This window comes from Ursus arctos, unplaced genomic scaffold (genome assembly GCF_023065955.2).
Source record: "Ursus arctos isolate Adak ecotype North America unplaced genomic scaffold, UrsArc2.0 scaffold_22, whole genome shotgun sequence".
Taxonomy (NCBI): Eukaryota; Metazoa; Chordata; class Mammalia; order Carnivora; family Ursidae; genus Ursus; species Ursus arctos.
The window spans coordinates 2,674,299-2,697,372 of NW_026622897.1; the positions used below are offsets into that span (position 1 = coordinate 2,674,299).

Here is a 23,074-nt window from a genome sequence, read left to right on the forward strand (position 1 = left end):
CCTCCCATGTCCAGGCTCTAAAACTTATCGACAGCTACTCCACTGATCCCCTACCTCAGAAGTTTACATCCTAATTTTGTAGCATTTCGGTTTCAATAACTCCGGCTCCTTCTTTTACTACCCCTCCACCTTACAATTGGCTGTTAGATGCTTGCTGCAAATATCACCTTAGTGTCTCCTCTGTATTCCCTCTTTTCATTTTCAGTGTTTGAACAGCAGACTGCAAAATCTCTATTTTAAGTTTAAGCTCTTCATCTATATGGAGTGGTGTCTTTTGTCTTGTGTGGATCCTGTCTGATACATACTGCCTCTTAAAACATGTGAAAACATGTTGGAGGAGTACCCAATAGTTGGGAGAAAATTATCAAAGAAAATTTCTTTGAGGAGCTGGTATCTAAGCTGAATCTTCAGCGAGGAAATGTTTATAGAATATTTCACCAAGTTCCTAGCACAAATAAAAACATTTAAGATGAATGTTCTTTCTCCTGTTTGTACATGTTGCCACTGTGACTGCTATTTGTAATTATTATTAACACTACTATTATGAGGAATAATCAGGGATTAGACAGCTAAAAGGGTTCTGGAAATGGGGCATTCAGTCATTTCAGGGCATAAGATGAGGACACAGAAGGACCTGTAGAAACACATGTAGACTCACAGAGAGCATGACAGAGGGAAGGGCAAGTAATTCAGTGTAGATGGGCTTCCAGACAGAAGAGGAAAAGTTGAAGGGTGTTAGGGCACAGCAGAGTGTGTGAATTGTGAGAATAGGTTTACGTTTGGTTCTGAGAAGGACAGGGAGCTAGTAGACCGATGGCTGACATTCTGTACAGAGCAGTCTCTCTGATGGAAGTCCAGTTATGTTTCCGAAGGAGACGTATGTGGGTTGAGGTTGACCAGAGATGAGTCTATGCACTATTTCCGATGAAGGTAAAGGTTGTTGGACGTGAATCGGTGAGAGTGGGTATGGGGAGAACAGAAGGGATTTGTAAGTCAGGAAGTAGAATTGACAATGTCGGTGACTGGTTTGGTATAAAAGGGGAAAAGTAAGAAGAAATTAACTTGCAAAGCAAGGTTTCTGGTGAGGACGAGAGTGTGCATGGAAGTGCCAGCCATCGGCACGATGCTTCTCGAAAGAGGAACAGAGCTAGACTAATATTCTTAGTTCAGTTTAAAACCTGACATGTGTTTTGGTCCATTTGGGCTGCAAAGTACCATAGACTGAGCAGCTTGTAAACAGCAGAAATGTCCTGCTCACAGTTCCAGAGGCTGGAAGTCTGAGACCAGGGTGCCAACACAATCAGGTGAAGGCCCTTGCAGACGTGTCCTTGAATCCTCACGTCGGGGAAGGGGCCAGGAATCTCTCTGGAGCCTATTTTACAGGCACTAACCCCATTCCTGAGGGCCCAGCCCATGACCTTAAGTGCCTCCCAGAGACCTTCTAATACCATCACACAGGGCAATAAGATTTCAACACATGAACTGTAGGGACACAAGCATTCAGACACTAGCTGTGTTTTAGCTGTCTATATGAAGTAAGCTCTGTAGTTGTAGCAAATATGTCTGTCTTGTTCATGGTTACATTACTGACAACTACTATTACACCAGGCAGAGAAGAGTCACACCAACACTGTTCATGGAAGGAGTGATGTTTGATTGTGAAGGAAAGAATGTATTGTGAACTTTTAGCACATAAATAATAGATGTTTCCAAAGAAGAATCTGGAAAGAAATAAGTAGGTTTGATAAAATGGAGGGGGGGACAACTAATCACTAACTTAAAAAAAAAAACAAAAAAATAAAAAACCTAAGTTTTATATTGCCAAGAAAATAGTTTGTATTGCAAAACCATTTGCAAAAATATGGATTTTATCCCCAGAGTTCCACAGCATGTTTGTAGATGGATTCATTCATGTAGGCAGAAAGTTAGTGTCTGCCATGTGCTGGGCACTGCCCTAAACTCTGTGCATCCCATAACAAAGGGAACAAAGTCACTACCCTCGTGGTGCTTATATTCCCATGGGATGAGACGAACATACACATAGTAAATGATGTCGTGTGTCGTAAGTAATCAGTTCTGTGGAAAAATAATCAAGAAGGGCAAGGATGTAGCTTGTATCAGAAGCAGGAGAGCCTGGCTGTTTCATTAGAGCAGTGAGGTTGCTGATAAGGTGTTCATTTAGTGGATACCCCGAGAAGGGCAGTAGCAAGTCAGGTTGTTGTGGGGATGAGAGGGCTGATTGGTTCAGGCAAGGGGTGACAAATTCTCAAGCAAGGTCGTGCCTTTCAGGTAAGAGGAACGGCCCTGGCAGGGCTTGAAGCCACAGCAGTGGCCCAGCGAGTGGCTCCTATAAGGTTGCAGCCACCCTACACAGAGCTGGTGGACCAAGATGAAGCCCCAGCTAACGTTTAACCTGTAGATGGTGACCTGTAAGCATGGGAAAGGATGCTTAACTAAGAAAGCAAACAAAAATTAGAGTAATTTGGATTTTGGGCTGACCAAATGAACAAAACAGACAATGCATCTTGCTGGTGAAAATATAGGAAAATGGGCCATATGATATTCGGCTCAAGGGGAGTGCACATTTGCACAATTTTTTGAGCACTACCCTACTTAGAAAAAAATTTTTTTTGATATAAAGTTCCATGATTCATTAGTTGCATATAACACCCAGTGCACCATGCAATACGTGCCCTCCTTACTACCCATCACTAGCCTATCCCATTCCCCCACCGCCCTCCCCTCTGAAGCCCTCAGTTTGTTTCTCAGACTCCATAGTCTCTCATGCTTCATTCCCCCTTCTGATTACCCCCCCTTTCTTTATCCCTTTCTTCTCCTACCGATCTTCCTGTTCTTATGTTCCATAGATGAGAGAAATCATATGATAATTGTCTTTCTCTGCTTGACCTATTTCACTTAGCATTATCTCCTCCAGTGCCGTCCATGTTGCAGCAAATGTTGAGAACTCGTTCTTTCTGATAGCTGAGTAATATTCCATTGTATACATGGACCACATCTTCTTAATCCAGTCATCTGTTGAAGGGCATCTCGGTTCCTTCCACGATTTAGCTATTGTGGACAATGCTGCTATGAACATTGGGGTGCATATGGCCCTTCTCTTCACTACGTCTGTATCTTTGGGGTAAACACCCAGTAGTGCAATGGCTGGGTCATAGGGTAGCTCAATTTTTAACTTTTTAAGGGGCCTCCACACTGTTTTCCAGAGTGGCTGTACCAACTTGCATTCCCACCAACGATGTAGGAGGGATCCCCTTTCTCCACATCCTCTCCAACAATTGTTGTCTCTTGCCTTGTCAATTTTTGTCATTCTAACTGGCGTAGGGTGGTATCTCAGTGTGGTTTTGATTTGAATTTCCCTGATGGCTAATGATTTTGAACATTTTTTCATGTGTCTGTTAGTCATTTGTATGTCTTCATTGGAAAAGTGTCTGTTCATATCTTCTGCCCATTTTATGATTTGTTTATTTGTTTCTTGTGTATTGAGTTTGAGAAGTTCTTTATGGATCGTGGATACTAATCTTTTATCTGTAGTGTCATTACAAATATATTCTCCCATTCCATGGGCTGCCTCTTCTTTTGACCCTGTCATTTTAGTTCTGAGAGTGTATTCCAATAATATTAACAAAGAGAAACTTAAAGATATATTTGTGAGGAAATTTTTATTGTAAAACTGCATAAGATAATAACAAATTTGGAAATTTCCTAACTTAGTAAAATGCATTCTGATCCCTCTGTTAAGTAGAATATTAGGCAGCTATCAAATATGGAAGCCATCTCTGGCAGAGCTCGTCGAAGAGCCCCAGTATCCGTTTTTCCCCGTTCCTGATAGAAACTCCATGTTTTCAGCTAGGCCTTTGGCCACGTGAAACAAACACTTCGCTTCTCCATTTCTGTGCCACCCTGAGTTACTCTGTGACTTGGTGATGGTTCTTGGCTTCCAGGAAGAGAAGGCTCCCTGAGAGGGAGGGGCCCGTGTCTTCTGTGTCTTCCTCTTTCTTGCTGGCTGGAGGGTTTCATTCCCTGTGCCAGTAACAGCTAAAGCTCCAACAGCATCTCTGACCAAGACATGATCTCTGAGATACAAGGTGGTCAGTGACTAGGACAGAAGAAACAGCCTGAGGACACCTCGGGGACTCCCCCGCCCCCCAGTCAGCCCTGAATGGCTTTTCCCTGCCCTCCCAGGCTCACGCTGTTTGCTGTACTCATTGGAATCCTCAGCGGTTATTTTGAAAAAAGAAAAGTGCAAGGCCTTAGAGTATCTTACACAGTTATGTTTCTAAATGCATCTGTGAGTTTGTATAGGTGGGGAGAGAGAGAGACAGCCGGATGGAGGAAAGAGAACTTAAATCATTTCACAGAATGCATGATTTTTCACTTCCCTCTTTATAACTTTCAATTCTAAAGGGAAGTTTTTACATAATCGTATTGTTCTCAAGATTAAGACAAAGCTTTTTTTTTTTTTTTTTTTTTTTTTAGTGCTTATATAAATTGGCCTTCATTTGCAGTTTGAATGTTAAAATAATGAATATACAGATGCAGATGTATATTGGTAATTTTTTTTTTAAATATCAGCATTCAGATCATTTGAAAAAATTACTACTTAGGAATAAATTCATAGTGTCCTTTATATATGTTTTTAGGTGAACTTGTATGTGAACTCAGAGATGAAAGATTTTTTTTTTTTTATTATATTATGTTAGTCACTATACAGTACATCCCTGGTTTTTGATGTAAAGTTCGATGATTCATTACTTGCGTATAACACCCAGTGCACCATGCAATATGTGCCCTCCTTACTACCCATCACCAGTCTATCCCATTCCCCCACCCCCCTCCCCTCTGAGGCCCTCAGTTTGTTTCTCAGACTCCATAGTCTCTCATGTTTCATTTCCCCTTCTGATTACCCCCCCTTTCTTTATCCCTTTCTTCTCCTACCGATCTTCCTAGTTCTTATGTTCCATAGATGAGAGAAATCATATGATAATTGTCTTTCTCTGCTTGACCTATTTCACTTAGCATTATCTCCTCCAGTGCCGTCCATGTTGCAGCAAATGTTGAGAACTCGTTCTTTCTGATAGCTGAGTAATATTCCATTGTATATATGGACCACATCTTCTTAATCCAGTCATCTGTTGAAGGGCATCTTGGTTCCTTCCACGATTTAGCTATTGTGGACAATGCTGCTATGAACATTGGGGTGCATATGGCCCTTCTCTTCACTACGTCTGTATCTTTGGGGCAAATACCCAGTAGTGCAATGGTTGGGTCATAGGGTAGCTCAATTTTTAACTTTTTAAGGGGCCTCCACACTGTTTTCCAGAGTGGCTGTGAAAGATTTTTAAGGGTTCACAAAAAATACGGCTTGTAGTTCATTACAGAATATTATTAAAAATATCCTATGGCCAAGTTACACATAAATCAAAATAAATGAGAACCCAGTGTATAAATATAAATGTGGGAGTTCCCAGGCAAATATTAGTAACATTATCTCAAGTGGAGAATAAATGAATGACCCTCTATGACAAAGATTTCATCCCAAGAATATAATCATTGCTTACTATCAGGACACCTATTAATGTAATCATAATATTTATGCATTAACTATTATTTTATGTTTTTCTGTACTTAAACTTTGTTTTGCAGTGAAAATGATTAACTTCTACAATAAGATGAGAAAACAAACATTATTTTAAAAAAATTTATTAAGCACTAACTAAACAACACTATGACCATGGTTTGAGCGTGGCATTGGTTGAGGGTGGGCAGGTGGGAAGTTTGGTATAAAAATATTCACGATCAAACAGTAACCTTTTAAAATAGTAGATTCACAGAGAACGTAATGGCTTGATTTTCCTGGAAAAAAAATAGAAGAAAACATAAGTCAGGGTGTTGTTGGAGGTAAGATATAAATAGAACTAATCTCTACTATGAGGTGTGCCTTCACAGAACGGCCATGGGCCCAGCATCCCCAAAGGGGAGGATCTGCACGGAGGCCTCACTGTCTCAGCACGGACCCAGCAGCCATCAGTTGGCCCTGTGGTCCAGGTGCGCCTCATCACAGAGAAGGAATGAGACTCAGCCCAACTAACTTCTTGGGGAGGAAGCCACACGCCCACTGTCTAAAAGCAAAGCCAGTTTTGTGCATGCATCAGATTTGAATATTTTCCACTCACTAGGTAGGTCCTTGAGAAACATGAAGACCGAGGGATTTTCTAGCTGGCTACCATCAAATGTACAGTTTCTTACAATTTCAAATGGAAGCAGAGTGTTACCGAAGGCCATTAAGAAAATGCAGAGGACACCCTGACTAGTGGGCAGCTGCTCTCTGGCCTTGCTCTCTGCTCTATCTAGATTATATTACAGACTCTGAGCAGGGAGCACCCACGTCCATTGCTTGGAGACACTTACCTGAGATGCTTCATATGGATTTTAGTTCCCAGGAAAGAGGTAGAAATACCGTGTCATGGATAATCTCTCGATCGTGGGCATCTGGATCATTATATTCGGCTTCTCAAATGCATTTTGAACCTAAGGTGGTGAAGAAAATCTTTAGAGATTTCCTATGAGGGAAATCTGGACTTCCTGCTTAGGAGTGGGAAAATTTATGGAGTGGATGAAGGCTGTGGCCAGGTAGTATACACAGAAGAAATTTTTAGCTTTTCCTTGGCATACATAACAAAACAGAATCATCAAAAGCATTTTCTGAATAAGCAAGGCTATCAGAGTCGGAGAAACTCACACTGGTTCCAAGCGGTACTGCAAAAAAACCTCCTCTTTAAGCAAACCTGCGGTACAGGAAGGCATGTCATGACGGCTTCAGAGTTTCCAGGATTCCCCCTCAAAAATGTTTGAAAATGGTTGCACAGTTTTCCAGGATATAACAGTGAAAAGACAAGAAGACCCCTACCTTTCGGAAAATCTCCTCCAAATGGTGACAACAAGAATACTCTCCTAAGTAGTGGATAAGGTGGGAAATGAAGACTGAGCCCTCTGTGTTCAATCTCCAAGAAACATTATCTGCAAATAAAAGGCATTAAAATATTGGGAGATGTGGCCTTCATTTAAGTATGGAAGACTGTTAGAGCCATAGCGTTTGGACACAGTTTGCTTTCAGTGCTTTGGAGGAGAGACAGACAAATCTGGATAAAGCTAGGACGTCAGGTTTCCACAGCAGGTGCAGAGAAAACCGTCACGGGCCCTCAGTCATAAACGCCCTGCATGTTCCTCGGCAGAGCCAAAGTTATCCCCCTACCGCTGCCGGTAGTGGAAGAAAACAGAATTCCCTTTAGCACTTACTACATGATCAAAAAAAAAAAAAAAAAAAAAAAGAAGAAGAAGAAGAAGGAGGAGGAAGAAGAAGGAGGAGGAGGGGGAGGGGGACGAGGAGGAGGAAAGAGAAAGGAGAAGAAGAAGAAGAAGAAGAAAGAAGAAGAAAGAAGGAGAAGAAGAAGAAGAAGAAGAATCTAGATCTTGCCATTCCTTGAGTCTGGACCTCCTTTTCATCTGCACTGTTTGCTACTGTTAATATTTTACCTGTACTTTTTTATCTCGAACATTGTTCGAGTGACTGCTTCTTGTTACTGTGGCAATATGATCCAATCTGTCCCATTATCAAAAAGCCAGTAGACTCCCGTTTGTCCTTCTACCTACAGCTGCCTCTCTGTTTCTTCTTCCTTTCATAGTTACGTTTCTGAGGTTTGTCTTACTCACCATGTTCATGACCTCCTAGTGTGCTCACTCCGGACTGTTGTCTCCCTCCCACGCCAGTTCACGCGGGGCTCTCCCATGGCCAGCCATGACCTCCAAGGCATTAAACCTCACAGGTCACCTTTACCTGATTCGTCATTCAAATCAGAAACTGGCCGTAACTCCCGCAGATTCTTTCTGGGTAACTCTGGCAGCACATACTCTCCCTACTTTGCTTTCTTATCCTCCAGCCGTACTTTCTGAGTGCACTCTGCGAACTGGGACTTCCGTCTGTCCAGTTCCTCAAGCCTCCGCTATGGGATGTCTTCTCAGTGTTCAATGTTCCTGGATCACTTTGTCCACTGTTAGAACATTAACAATCATTCTTAGGCAAGCATCTCCCCAAATCTTGCTGCCGATCTCTTTTCTGAAGCATAAGGCTTTGTGACTCTCTCCCTTTCCTCCTCAAGTATGCTGAAGGCATCTCACTCTTTCTTGCAGGATGACCATTTTAATGAAGGCACCACAATCATCCCTGGTGACCTTGAGTCACCTGTGTCACCCCTTTTTATTCACCTGCCATATCCACTAAACACCAGGTTATACAAATTTTACATACTAATTATTTCTGGATTCAACAGCTATGTCTTCCCAAGACTGGCATTATCACCTGTGGCCCATGATACTGCAGTCACATTTTAACCCGCCTCCCTGTATCGCCTCTTGCTATACCATAACCCATTCCCCCCAGAATCCCCGCAGTGTTCATCTAAAACTGTCTTACCATTTTTTGGCATATGTTTCACCAAAATTTCCTATTGCTATTAGTAATAAAGCATGTCAACATAAAACATCAAATCCTTCCCTAACGTATGAGGTTTCAAATTATACGGCCCCTGCCTCCCCTCCGACCTCCCTCTTGGTCCTGGCCCCTGGCTCAGTGCTGCAGACACACTGGGCCTGTTTTCCAACTCCTCTCTTTCCTAAGTCCTCTGTGTACACTGTCCTTCTCTTACCACTGACACAGTTAACTCCTTCACTTTTCAACACATTTTTCCTGAAAGCACTTAGCACAGTTGATGATCATTATTTATTTGTGTGCGGTCGTGCATGTATTTTCTGCTCAGCTCGTCTCTGTGCCTCTGCTCTGACTACACCCCGAAAGGCTCAGCCCGTGCGTCTGTTTCAGCTGTGCACCCTGCACCCAGCACCAGCTCCGTCTCAGCTCATCGTTACGGGAACACAAAGGAAAGCCGGAATTACACATATTGGACTCCACGCCCTTCACTTATTTAAACAGTCTCTTAGAGCGTACATCAGGCCCTTTGTGCCTTTTTAACTTCCGTTAGTAGCTAAAAGTAGAGAGCTCTGCTTTTGAATAAAACTCCATTCAAACTCCATCATGTGAGACAAAGTAGAGCTGTTCCAGGTACGGGATGGGTGTTCCCTGCGCGGCCTGTTTCCTGTTTCCCCAGACTAGACTCAGAGCATCCTCATGGGCCATCAGAATCGCAGGCCCTCCTCTGGACCTACGAATCAGAACTCTACATCTAATGACATTCTGTGCACATCGAAGTTTGTCATCACTACAGCAGAGCACTTACAACTTACAACTGTGACTTGTGTGGGGCGCCTGGGTGGCTCCGTCCGTGAAGCGTCTGCCTTCGGCTTAGGTCAGGATCCCAGGGTCCTGGGATCGAGCCACATGTCAGGCTCCTTGCTCTGTGGGGAGCCTGCTTCTCCTTCTGCCTGTTTCTGCCTGCCACTCCCCCTGCTTGTGCTCTTTCTCTCTCTCTGACAAATAAATAAAATCTTTAAAAAAAAATAAATTAAAAAAAAAAGAATTGTGACTTGTATCAGCTAGATTCTGGAAATTGCCCCAGTTCTATACATCATTCACAAAACAATATCATAGATGACTGTTAAATAGATTTCCTGCAGGTTTGACTGTGATCGACTTGGCATATCTTCTGTTTCTGTCTACTGTGTCTTTCCTGCCAAAGGATTTTCAGTCGTTGGCTATATTATACCGAAGTCAGGTATTTGAATGTTAACTAATTTTTTAAGACTAGATTCAAATAACCAGCCAAGAGGTTCTAGAACGTGTGGAGCAAGTATTACAGGGTTACTGATTGCCTTGCGTAACTGCTGGTAGGTGATCGGGTGGACCAGCTTTGGGACTAAGATGCACGTCCGTGTGACTGCTATGGTGAGCAAGCAGACAGAAACGACTCCGTTCATTTACAGTTACACTATTTTAAGTTTGGACCCTCACAAAAGTCCAGCTTACTTTGAAAGTTTCCTCCAAAATGAAGACTTACGGCTTTCTAGTTATAAAAATGATCTCAATATTTTAAACCTCTTCTCTACAAAACCTATCATTAGAGAGAAAATGTCCATCTGTTAGTGGTCAGGTAGGATCATAGCCAAGCCTGTGACAGGAGATTGAGAGACTGCTCTCTGAAGTCACTTACGTGGAGTTGAAGATTTGAAAGCGATGAAGTCCTTCTCCACGTGGGTCTTTTCTATGGCATCACTGGAGACGTAGCGCTGCAAGGGCTGGTAATACGTCCACGCTAACGCTTCTCCCATATCGGTCACCCAGATGGCCCCGTCACCTCCTGGGAGAGAGACCCTTTTCTTATGAAAGGAGTTACACACACACAATCTCTTCTACCACTATGCCCATACTTCAGTACATTCCGATATGGGATTTATTAAAAATGTAAGTCTGTTTCTACTAGAAAAACCACCTCACTGACTGGGAACTCTACAGAGCCCACTTACATTTTAGAATGACCTAGTCCCAAAGGATCGGGACATTCATTATTCTAGTGTGCTTCATACTTCTTAAAAAATGATACAGACTTAATTTCTTTTTTTTTTAAGATTATTCATTAATTTTTTTGAGAGAGAGAGAGCAACCGAGTATGTGAGCACATGAAAGAACACCAGACGGAGAGGGAGAAGCAGACTTCCCACTGAGCAGGGAGCCCAGCATGGGACTCGATCCCAGGACCCTGGGATCATGACCTGAGCCGAAGGCAGACGCTTCAGCGACTGAGCCACCCAGGCACTCCCAGACTTAATTTTGTCTGGACCAGACCTGAGTGCAGTTCTAAAATGTTGTTTCTGTCACTCCTTCCTGGGAACACGAAAGCTAGCTGCTGGGCGAATTGAAAAAGGTGCATGGCCCTTCCCTGTTCCCCTGAGCCCAACTCACTGCCACGGCAGGCCTGCGTGATGATGACCTTGGGCTTGTCCTTGAGACTCCAGCAGCTACGGTTGTTGAAAATCTGGAAGATGGTGTCATCAGAGAGAATGTCTGGCTCTTCATCTCTGTGCTTTGTGCCACAGATTCCATCCAGGGTGCCGTGGGACATGAACACCAGGAACGTGCTGTCGGAGAAGTGGTGCTCTTGGCGGGCAGCGAAGTTCTTCAGCTCCTCTTTCATTTCCTGAAAGAGTCTCCGGAGTTACTACCTACCAGCTCTCCATATACGGTTTGCACTCAAACTGTAGACGGAGCAGGCATTAAGGAATCAGACCGTGTACACAGAATGGAATTGTAAGAGAAATTTCGTTCTGACGTAAAACCAGGAAATCAGACATATAGAATGTAAAGGTTAGCAGGGGCTTTTTGGTTTTTGTTTTTTTGGTTTTATTTATTTATTTATTTATTTATTTATTTGAGAGAGAGAGAGAGCTGGGGGCAGGGCAGAGGGAGAGAGAATCTCAAGCACACTCCATGCTGAGCATGGAGCCCAACACAGGGTTGGGTCTCAGGATGCTGAAATCATGACCTGAGCCGAAACCCAGAGTGGGGTGCTCAAACCGTGGTGCCACCCAGGCACCCTGAGCAGGTTTTTCATACAGCCTGTAGCCCAGTGGTTTTCAGTAGAACCTGAAGCTGGTGGAGGTGCTGGGAGGTGGAGGATAAGGCATGGGAGGTGTGGCAGGTCCCCCACCAGACGGCTTTGCTTTCATCTGTATTCCATGTTGGGGTTCCCCTAAGTTTTTATTAAAAAAGAGTGAGACAGAGACTAAGGGACTGTTTCCTATTGACATTAGAGACACTTAACAAATTCCTTCTGAGGTTTGAAATGGTTTGTCAAAACCATGGTGGTTGTCCCGATATTTTTTGGTCGAGCCAGGATCACAACTTTGTGTGTGTGTGTGCTCACAATCTTTTTTTTTTTTTTTTTGACTGCGTACTTGGCTTTACATTTAGACACATAATATAGAAATTATATAAAGGCCTCAGAGTTGTGTCTCACACAGACTATCAAGTCATCGGTGCCTCCCAAACTGAGAATATTAGAAAGATCCAACATTTTTAGTGAAATACTACTCTATAAATCTTCGCTCTAAAAATGTGCATTGGAAGAGGCCGAAACCCAGGGATGCCTATTCTGGAGAAAGAGAACTCCTGTAACATGCACTGTTTTTTCCAGCTGTGAAGGAAGAAGTCCAGGATAGAAAGGGAAGGAAGGAAGCTTATCCCACTATCCTGGGCCATTACCAGAGCTGTGAGATTTTCCTTAATAACCACCGAATATCCAAGGTTCTCAAGCAGGCCTTGCATCCCCAAAATGTCATTTTCACAGCCTTCTCGATCAGAAAGATAGTCAAATTCTTTGTTGCAAATGATGAGGGCCAGGCGTGTTCGGCCCTCCTTCTCCATCACTGGATATATCTGCAAATAACAGACACAGGGTGAGTTACATGCGGCCTCCCCACTTTTGCCTCCGAAGTCCACCCAAAACAGGCCCTTAGGATTACAGAACGGGTGGCTGGAGAACTTGGGGATGGAAATTGGTCCTCATGACGAAAGACACAGGACTCCAGACTGAAAGCACGTAGTGTAGCTGAGCATGGGCTCTGGGGACCTGGCTTTGGTTCGATGGTGGGGAAGAGTTTCAAGTATGTTGGAGGACCGGCTGAAACGGGCGGGAAATCTGATGGAAGGACCACTTAATTAGATGACATGACTAATAATATCCTGCACGTTTTGGGCTGATCCAAAGGCATCTGTATCAAGAACTAAAATTCCCAGTGAGTTCCCAGGATGCGGTTTGAGTGGACAGTCATACGTGTTCCTCCAGAGCGTGTTACCTCCTGTGCTCTTATAGTCTTCGGTTCCTGCGAATGCTTACAGGGACAAAGCTTCAGCACGTCCATTTGGGAAGCCTGGAGTTCCTGAATAACTACGAGTGAAAAAAATAACTCTTTAGGGAGGAGCACTCCCCACTTGCAGTCACGAAGCTCTTTTCACTGGGCTCTCCTTCTTTGGAAACGCTTACTGCCATCCCTTCAAAAAGCTTAATATAGCAAGAAAACCATTTTGTATAAAAAATGACAAAAACAAAAACCTTGAGTACCCTCTTTCTTTTTGCTTCTTGCTGATCCCACCACCAGTTTCCATTTGTCAGTGGCCATGCCATGGGCTAATGTTTCATACCCAGCACATTAGACTCACAGGAGCACAGTACCCAAGATTTGGAAGGAGGCCTCATGCTTATCTGGCCTAGTCAAGTCATTATTCAGATATCTGAACTCTACTCACAATATCCCTACTGTGTTATTACCACTAGTGAAATGTCTTCACTAACGGGGAACTTGCGTGTTCTAAAGCACTCTGAACGGTTCTGAGGATCAAAAAGGGTGAACCTTGTAAGCAACGGTATGTATTTCATGCATTGGGACCATCTAGAAAAATGTCTATTTCCTTTCCCGCTGAAAGCTCGTGAATATTTTTGTGGCTTCAATATATCTTACCTTGTGCTTCGATTATTTTATGTAAATCTCCCCAGAAAAACAATGATTATATTTTATCTTAATTGTGTTTACTGTATGTGTGTTTATTAATTGTGTTTCAGGGAAGGTGTGTTTAATTTTTGTATTTCCAGCATCTAGAATGATTGTGTGGCGCAGATTAAAAGTTTATAACTGCTTGTTAATGAATTGTTACCTTCAAATACTTGAAAAGAGCCACCAAGTACCTGTCCTGTGCCTCCTGCCTTTTGTTTCCCAAAGGGAAACAAGCCTTCTGTTCCTTTCAGTATTTTTGTGTGAGAATGATTTCATCTTTTGAACCAACCAGTCTGTTAATTTGCCTGCATCTTTCCCCATCTATTGTCCTTCCCCTCCCAAAAAAGGAAGAAATATGCTTCCTCCTATCTAAGTGACTCTCCTTGTGCCCTGAATTCCACTTCCTCTCACCCGCAAGAACTTGACTTTATTCAGACGTTATTCAGACCTGTCCCATCTGTGTCTCCTCTTCCCCCTCCTGTGTTCTCTCCCTGGCATATCACATGCCTTCACACCCCTCTCTCTCACAGACACCTCCCCTCCACGCCCTTCTCCTCCAGCTGTTGTCCTGTGCCTGGGCTCCACGTCTCAACACAATTCTTTAAAGATGGTGTCCCTTTGCACTGTTACTATTTTTTCAACTCTCATTTTGTTCTTGTATGCAATGGACACTGGCTGTCACTGTCCCGCTCAAATCCTTGGGATCAAGGTTCCCACTGACTATTTGTTGCTTTTCAGCATTTAACATGGCAGAACACATCTTTTCCGTGAAGAGTGTTCTCCAGGCTTCTGTGATGCTGTGTGTTGTGGCCATTCTTCCTCAAGCTGCTGGCACTCGCTTTCCGGCCACACATCTAAAAGTTGGGTCGTTCTACGCTACACCCTCTGTTATCCTCTCTGAGCACTCTGCCCAGGCAGTGTCTGCAGGCACGCCATCTTACCTACTGGCTACATGCTCCAGAATCCTCAGAGCTATTCCCAGGCCTGGTTCTTCTGTGAACAACTTGGTTTACTCCACTGGTGGATTCAGTGTCTACCCTGGGATGTACTACACACATCATGTGACATGTACAGGGAAGGACTCCTAATATTTGTCCATGCCTCTCTGTTTCTCTTGAGTTTTCCTTCAACTACAAGTTTTCTTCTACCTCAGTTAATTGTACCTTCACTTAGTTGCCAAAGAAAACCAATTGTCATCCTGATTTCTCTTCTTCCTACATTAGCCCACGTCTGTCCATCCGTAGTCTTTGTTGACTCTACCTCCAGAAGAGGTGGAGTTGTCACCACTTTTCATCCTCTCTGTTAGTACAACCCCACAGTCTAAAAGCTTTTCTCTCTGAACTGAAATATTTGAACACCGTTAGCCTTTCTGATGCTGGGCCTCTTTATCACTCCTCCATTTAAAAACTCCTAAAGGCTTTCTGTTGCAAATAAAATCCAGTTCTCTCTCACTTTCAAAAAGGCCGAAAGTAGTATGGTAGCTTCAGCCTGAGTCCATAACAGCTCCTCCTACCGTGTCCCCCCAGTTTCATGCTCTCCCATCAGATTGGCCTTGTGACGTGACAAGTCCATTTCTTCTCAGCGCCCTTGGGCTTCCTTCCCTTCCATGGGATCCTTTTGCTATAGAGGGTGGCACAGCCCCCTCCCTCTCTACTCAAGTATGCACTGAAACAGCACCTCAAGTGAGTTCTCATAATTGCTCACCCTGGCCCACGTGCCTCGCCTCTTTTCTCTTGTCCATTTCCGGAATTGTACTATATAGTTTTTCTGTGTTTGCTATCTGTGTACCTTCACTACCCTGTCAACTTCATGAAAGAAGGCTCTTCATTTATCTTGTTTACTGCTACAAACAGTGATTAGAAGAGTAGACAGTAGGTTTTCAGTTCTTGTGTGTGTGTGTGTGTGTGTGTGTGTGTGTGTGTGTGTGTGTGTATGAAAGGGTATAATGGCGACTAAAGATTACAAAGTGTTTATGCCTTTGTAGGCTCGTCCAGAACTTCTGAAAAAATGGTACTTAAAGCACAACACTCCTGTAGCCCCTCTCTAGACACTGTGATTCCTTAATGTGGTGCAATAATGGATCCGTTTCTTTAGGGATCACACAGTGTATGCGACTAGTCCTGTTGTGTAATTTCTAACGTGCTTTTCTTAATCACATCCTTGTTTATGCAGTTGATACTTGCTTATCTGTTTGATGATTTATGAAACTTTTAAAGATCTTATTAATCTCATTGAAAACTATGAGTCTCAGAAAGGTTGGATTATTTGCACCAGAGAACGTGGTTAGTCGGTGGCCTGTTGGGCTCGGTGTAGAGATTGCTTGGGTTTTATTCCAGTTCTCTTTCCAGTACAGCACACGGCCCCTCCATCTGCCTTCACTCACAGAATGTCACCAAGCGTCCGTGACACTGCCTGCCATAGGCAGAAGCCATGCGTGTGGCCTCCAGCCTTCTCCCTGATTTCATGATCTTCACTTTCACTTCCAGATTCTTAGAGGATGGAAGAGCAGGGACATAATTGCTGACCTTACTTTGACTCGGGTAGACGCAGAAGGAAGAAATAACCCAGAATTTCTGAACCCATCTCTGGTCTCTCCACTGTAACTTAGGGCCCCTGTCACTTAGGGCCTTACCCTGAGTGAGGTATGAGGGTTTGCATGAGCCACTGGGTTTCGTGGCATCTGCTAGGGGGAGAGCCAGTGCCTGGGATGACTCCGCATTTTCTTCTTCTCCACTTCCTTCTGATTATTTCAGAGTCTGAAGTGGAATGAACAAAAAGTTAAGGATCAATGCTCTCTGCTGAACATTATTTCTAGAGATGGAAATTAACTAAAAACATAGTTTCCTAGGTCTTGACTGCAGTGCCTTCTGACAGCCCTAGTGGTCTGAGAGTTTTCATTTGTGATGTGAGATTTAAAGGTGCTTACCTGTCAGAGAAGAAGACTTGCTGCTCTCAGATTCATCATCCTCATTTTCAGCGTGAGATTCTGAAAGATTAGAAACAGAAGACTTGTTAGCAGAAGTAGGTTTCTAGAACCTACACACTTGAAACTCTTGCCCTTGTACTCAGAAGAAAATGACGATATTTCATGTGGGGTTACCCGATGAGGCATGGAAATTTGGCTCATTTTCTAAGCTCCAGGTTTGTCTTAAGGGACTGTGTCTTTCTGCAATGTGAAGGAGGAGACAGAGTTTCTAGGAAACAATGAAGAGCTCATTATTTTCTTGTTTAAATAATTCAAGGAATAATCAAATTCTTTAATCAAGGTTTTTCTGCAATAGCATTTTTCATGCTGAGGAAATAATTTACACACCTCTGTAAAAGTTCCATGGTCGTTCAGCAACAATAAAATGATCCCAGAATGATGTGCCGAGTATTAGGAATACACTCATGTATATATTGTGCTCTAGAGTAGGGGTTAGGAAACTTTGGCTACAGGCCAAGGTCAGTTCAACACCAGTTTTTGTCAATAAAGCTTTATTGGAACACATCCACAGTCATTTTGTACTTACTAACTACTGCTAATTTTATGCCACAGCATCAGATTTGAGTCACTGTGACAGAGAAAGTTTGGTCCAAAAAACTTAAAATATTAACTCTCTTGACCTTTCAGAGAAAGAGAGTGCCAACCCATGCTTCAGAATGAAAGATACTCTTATGTTTCCCAAATTCCCTAGGTAGTCCTTTAACAAAGACAGTCTGGGTTCTCAGAGATTTATCTCTTGGGCCAAGCCACAACTAAGCAGAAGACAGTGGATTGTTTTTTGTTTTTTGTTTTTTGTTTTTGTTTTTTTTTTTTTTCTGTTGAACATTTTGCATGTGGGAATAACTCTGGAGTTCACAGTGTGTGGCCAGAGTAGCACAGATTAGCTGAAGACTGTCCCTGAGTTTACTAGAGCTCCAGCACCATTTATGCATTTCACAAGTGTCTACTGAGCACCTTTTATGCGTCCGGTGCCATTTCCTTGAGTTGGGGCTCTCTTCATGAACAGAGCAGACAAAGCTCCATGCTTCGTGGAGTTTACGTTTTAGCAGGGGGAGATGTCATACAGTGAATAAGAAATGTTAAGGGATCACTGAAGGTGGCAGTTGCTGAGGGAAGAAGAAGATTTGTAGGAGTGTAAAGTGATGTTGGATGCTGGCACATGGACTGGGGGCTTTTGCTGTCTTATGTAAGTTCATCAGGCAAAGAAAGTACTAGAGATGTGGATAGTTTGTTCTCCACTCGCAAAAAGAAATAAGACAGAGATTGCATAAGAGAGCAGATAAAGCATAAGTTAGTAGTCCTTTGGCCCAAGATACTCACTTAAACTCAAGAGGCTCTTGGAATTGACGAAATGGTCCATAAATACTTGGCCTACCACTTGAGTTTTCTCAGTGAGATCATCAACGAGGTTTTCAGTCTTATTCACGATGACATTCACTTTTTTCCCTATTGTTTGTAGCTCTTTCTTATCTAACACCTTCTTTTCCCTCAAGTCCTCCAGGAAGCTACCAAACATGGTGCTGGCAATCACCTTTATCTCGTTGACTGGGTCTTGTGGTGATCTCTTCTCTGTGAGAACAATAGGGTTTTAGGTATTGACAGGATGTTAGATCTCTGATTGTAGGCCCATGGTTCTCAAATTTAACAGGGAGAGTATCTGAGAGCTTGGGAAGCAGAGCTCCCTGCACCCCATTCCCAGAAACCTAATTTGATGGGTCAGAGTAAAGTGCATTATGTTTATTTCTAATTATGCTTTTGTCAACTCTGCCTCCAAAAGAGGTCCAGATATCACCACTTGTCATCCTCACCATTGGTACAAGGCAGCCTAGATACTATTATCTCTGAACTGAAATATTTGAACACCTTTAGCCTTTCTGATGCTGGGCCTCTTTATCACTCCTCCACTTAAAAACTCCTAAAGGCTTTCTGTTGCAAATAAAATCCAGTTCTTTCTCACTTTCAAAAAGGCCGAAAGTAGTATGGTAGCTTCAGCCTGAGTCCATAACAGCTCCTCCTACCGTGTCCCCCCAGTTTCATGCTCTCCCATCAGATTGGCCTTGTGATGTGACAAGTCCATTTCTTCTCAGCGCCCTTGGGCTTCCTTCCCTTCCATCCTTTTGCTATAGAGTGTGGCACAGCCCCCTCCCTCTCTACTCAAGTATGCACTGAAACAGCACCTCAAGTGAGTTCTCATAATTGCTCACCCTGGCCCACGTGCCTCGCCTCTTTTCTCTTGTCCATTTCCGGAATTGTACTATATAGTTTTTCCGTGTTTGCTATCTGTGTACCTTCACTACCCTGTCAACTTCATGAAAGAAGGCTCTTCATTTATCTTGTTTACTGCTACAAACAGTGATTAGAAGAGTAGACAGTAGGTTTTCAGTTCTTGTGTGTGTGTGTGTGTGTGTGTGTGTGTGTGTGTGTGTGTGTGTGTATGAAAGGGTATAATGGCGACTAAAGATTACAAAGTGTTTATGCCTTTGTAGGCTCGTCCAGAACTTCTGAAAAAATGGTACTTAAAGCACAACACTCCTGTAGCCCCTCTCTAGACACTGTGATTCCTTAATGTGGTGCAATAATGGATCCGTTTCTTTAGGGATCACACAGTGTATGCGACTAGTCCTGTTGTGTAATTTCTAACGTGCTTTTCTTAATCACATCCTTGTTTATGCAGTTGATACTTGCTTATCTGTTTGATGATTTATGAAACTTTTAAAGATCTTATTAATCTCATTGAAAACTATGAGTCTCAGAAAGGTTGGATTATTTGCACCAGAGAACGTGGTTAGTCGGTGGCCTGTTGGGCTCGGTGTAGAGATTGCTTGGGTTTTATTCCAGTTCTCTTTCCAGTACAGCACACGGCCCCTCCATCTGCCTCCACTCACAGAATGTCACCAAGCGTCCGTGACACTGCCTGCCATAGGCAGAAGCCATGCGTGTGGCCTCCAGCCTTCTCCCTGATTTCATGATCTTCACTTTCACTTCCAGATTCTTAGAGGATGGAAGAGCAGGGACATAATTGCTGACCTTACTTTGACTCGGGTAGACGCAGAAGGAAGAAATAACCCAGAATTTCTGAACCCATCTCTGGTCTCTCCACTGTAACTTAGGGCCCCTGTCACTTAGGGCCTTACCCTGAGTGAGGTATGAGGGTTTGCATGAGCCACTGGGTTTCGTGGCATCTGCTAGGGGGAGAGCCAGTGCCTGGGATGACTCCGCATTTTCTTCTTCTCCACTTCCTTCTGATTATTTCAGAGTCTGAAGTGGAATGAACAAAAAGTTAAGGATCAATGCTCTCTGCTGAACATTATTTCTAGAGATGGAAATTAACTAAAAACATAGTTTCCTAGGTCTTGACTGCAGTGCCTTCTGACAGCCCTAGTGGTCTGAGAGTTTTCATTTGTGATGTGAGATTTAAAGGTGCTTACCTGTCAGAGAAGAAGACTTGCTGCTCTCAGATTCATCATCCTCATTTTCAGCGTGAGATTCTGAAAGATTAGAAACAGAAGACTTGTTAGCAGAAGTAGGTTTCTAGAACCTACACACTTGAAACTCTTGCCCTTGTACTCAGAAGAAAATGACGATATTTCATGTGGGGTTACCCGATGAGGCATGGAAATTTGGCTCATTTTCTAAGCTCCAGGTTTGTCTTAGGGGACTGTGTCTTTGTGCCAAGTGAAGGAAGAGACAGAGTTTCCAGGAAACTTTGGCCTACAGGCCAAGGTCAGTTCAACACCAGTTTTTGTCAATAAAGCTTTATTGGAACACATCCACAGTCATTTTGTACTTACTAACTACTGCTAATTTTATGCCACAGCATCAGATTTGAGTCACTGTGACAGAGAAAGTTTGGTCCAAAAAACTTAAAATATTAACTCTCTTGACCTTTCAGAGAAAGAGAGTGCCAACTCATGCTTCAGAATGAAAGATACTCTTATGTTTCCCAAATTCCCTAGGTAGTCCTTTAACAAAGACAGTCTAGGTTCTCAGAGATTTATCTCTTGGGCCAAGCCACAACTAAGCAGAAGACAGTAGATTGTTTTTTTGTTTTTTTGTTTTTTTTTCTGTTGAACATTTTGCATGTGGGAATAACTCTGGAGTTCAGTGTGTGGCCAGAGTAGCACAGATTAGCTGAAGACTGTCCCTGAGTTTACTAGAGCTCCAGCACCATTTATGCATTTCACAAGTGTCTACTGAGCACCTTTTATGCGTCCGGTGCCATTTCCTTGAGTTGGGGCTTTCTTCATGAACAGAGCAGACAAAGCTCCATGCTTCGTGGAGTTTACGTTTTAGCAGGGGGAGATGTCATACAGTGAATAAGAAATGTTAAGGGATCATTGAAGGTGGCAGTTGCTGAGGGAAGAAGAAGATTTGTAGGAGTGTAAAGTGATGTTGGATGCTGGCACATGGACTGGGGGCTTTTGCTGTCTTATGTAAGTTCATCAGGCAAAGAAAGTACTAGAGATGTGGATAGTTTGTTCTCCACTCGCAAAAAGAAATAAGACAGAGATTGCATAAGAGAGCAGATAAAGCATAAGTTAGTAGTCCTTTGGCCCAAGATACTCACTTAAACTCAAGAGGCTCTTGGAATTGACGAAATGGTCCATAAATACTTGGCCTACTACTTGAGTTTTCTCAGTGAAATCACCAACCAGGTTTTCAGTCTTATTCACGATGACATTCATTTTTTTCCCTATTGTTTGTAGCTCTTTCTTATCTAACACCTTCTTTTCCCTCAAGTCCTCCAGGAAGCTACCAAACATGGTGCTGGCAATCACCTTTATCTCGTTGACTGGGTCTTGTGGTGATCTCTTCTCTGTGAGAACAATAGGGTTTTAGGTATTGACAGGATGTTAGATCTCTGATTGTAGGCCCATGGTTCTCAAATTTAACAGGGAGAGTATCTGAGAGCTTGGGAAGCAGAGCTCCCTGCACCCCATTCCCAGAAACCTATTCGATAGGTCAGAGTCGTGTGCATGAATCTTTACTTCTCCCAGCGTCTCAGGTGATATCAAAGCTACTGTTCTGAGGACCACACACAGAGTAGCTCCAATCTTCCAGGATCCTATGCTTTTTTACTGGTGGAGAAAATGAGCCTCAGGGAAGGAAAACAACTTCACTAAGTAGCTTAGTGATGGCTGCTGAATTTCAGCTTGCTATCACCTGTGCTCGCTTCGCTTCCTGTCACTTTTATCAATACCTCTTTTAAAAACACACTGTAGTTAATATGGGTAGAAGTAAAGCGTAAAAGTATTACCACCTATGGAAGAGGGCTCGTTTGTTTCCCTGGCCAGGCCTGGCAGGGCGGGTCTGTATTCTGAGACTGAGAGCTCACATTGTGGCTGACTTGCTCACTGCTGGAAACAAAAGGTCATACAGAGAGCAGAAATAGGGAGGAAATGAAATACCCCCTCTTCAACTGGATGGCCCCTTACCCTGATGGGAACACTTAAGTGGTTAGAACACTAAGTCAGTATGAGTTCAAAGAAAAGACTAAAATCACAGGAAAGTTCTGAGAATGTAGGTTCAGATTTTTACACATTTTTCCCCCAAAAAAGCTGTAACTTCTCAGCTAAAATACTTTGTCTTCTAGCACACTTCCTTACTGTGCCCCAAGCTCCCATTCCCTACATTCCCAGAGTAAAACAGTCCTGTCTCCTGAGAGCCCCCTTCCGGGCTCCGTCTCCTGTCCTACACTCCTCCTCCTGAGCTGTAACTCCCCCAAAACACAGACATAAATGGCAGAAAAACGGAGGCACTCACCAGCCATTGCTGCTCTGGCTCTCTGGGCAGGAAAGGTAGTGAAAATGAAAGCAGCCTTCTCCCTTTGCTCTCAGTGGACTGGTGTGCTGGTGTTGCCTAAATGGGAAACTACAGATTTTCTAAATCTCTTGTCAGTGCAGAGATAGAATTTGACTCTTTTTCTGATATGTATCTTACTTCCTTTGGAAAACAGGAAGCAAACCTGTCTTTCCTCTTTAGTCTCACACACAGGCTGTGTTCTGTTTTGCAGTCAAATTGACCCTCATCGTCTCTGTGCCACCCCTTAGTCACTGAATGGCAGAGAGGCCTCACCATGGACACCCACTCAGCCCCTGAAGTGAGGTGTGAGTTTTCAAGGCTTATGGGGAGCAGGAAACTGACTGGAGCCAGACAAACAGTGCTGTTCCTGTCACTGTTTTTAAAAACCCAGGTAAGTGATGTCTTTTCTTCTTTCCTTCCTGATCTGTGTACTTGCCAGTCCTGGGAAAATGTGTATATTTCAGTTTATTGACTCTTTGACTTGAGATTAGTTTTTTAAACAGTAGATGTTTGCTATCAAAATTAAATAGTGAAATTTTTATGAAATGGAGTAAGATCATCTGCCTTCTTTAATCTCACACCACAAAATAACCACAATTATATGCTTAGCTTACATCAGTGAGAATTTTTGTCCTGTGGTTTTAAAAAGCACTCAGTATAGTGCTGATGTAATTGATGACCCCCATCAGGAGTCTCTTTGTATCCTTTTGTCTGAGTATAAACTCAACTCTGACTTGGTTTTGCCTGTGATGCAGTAAATGGACCCTG

General features: G+C 43.2%; 1 protein-coding gene and 1 long non-coding RNA gene across 3 annotated transcripts in view; one reads left to right on the forward strand and one right to left on the reverse strand.

The window, feature by feature from the left end:
- Positions 1 to 5,708: 5,708 nt before the first annotated feature.
- LOC113259719 (caspase-12-like) lies at positions 5,709 to 22,427 on the reverse strand. Of its 2 annotated transcripts, XM_057316958.1 has the most exons (12): positions 22,268 to 22,427; positions 21,072 to 21,320; positions 19,933 to 19,992; positions 17,825 to 18,073; positions 16,445 to 16,504; positions 12,823 to 12,914; positions 12,230 to 12,403; positions 10,931 to 11,165; positions 10,182 to 10,328; positions 6,929 to 7,038; positions 6,430 to 6,549; positions 5,709 to 5,874 (listed from the first exon to the last, which is right to left on the reverse strand). In XM_057316958.1, exons 1-11 carry the CDS (start codon positions 22,272 to 22,274, stop codon positions 6,451 to 6,453), a joined length of 1,482 nt encoding a protein of 493 aa, XP_057172941.1. In that variant the 5' UTR covers positions 22,275 to 22,427; the 3' UTR covers positions 5,709 to 5,874; positions 6,430 to 6,450. The 2 variants fall into 2 exon arrangements, with proteins under 2 accessions (XP_057172941.1, XP_057172942.1); XM_057316959.1 differs by lacking the exon at positions 21,072 to 21,320.
- Positions 22,390 to 23,074, forward strand: part of LOC125282525 (uncharacterized) — a 169,727-nt gene continuing 169,042 nt past the window's right edge. Inside the window, exon 1 of the long non-coding RNA XR_007189636.2 lies at positions 22,390 to 22,697. This is a non-coding gene — a long non-coding RNA (uncharacterized LOC125282525). The remainder of the gene's footprint in view (positions 22,698 to 23,074) is intronic.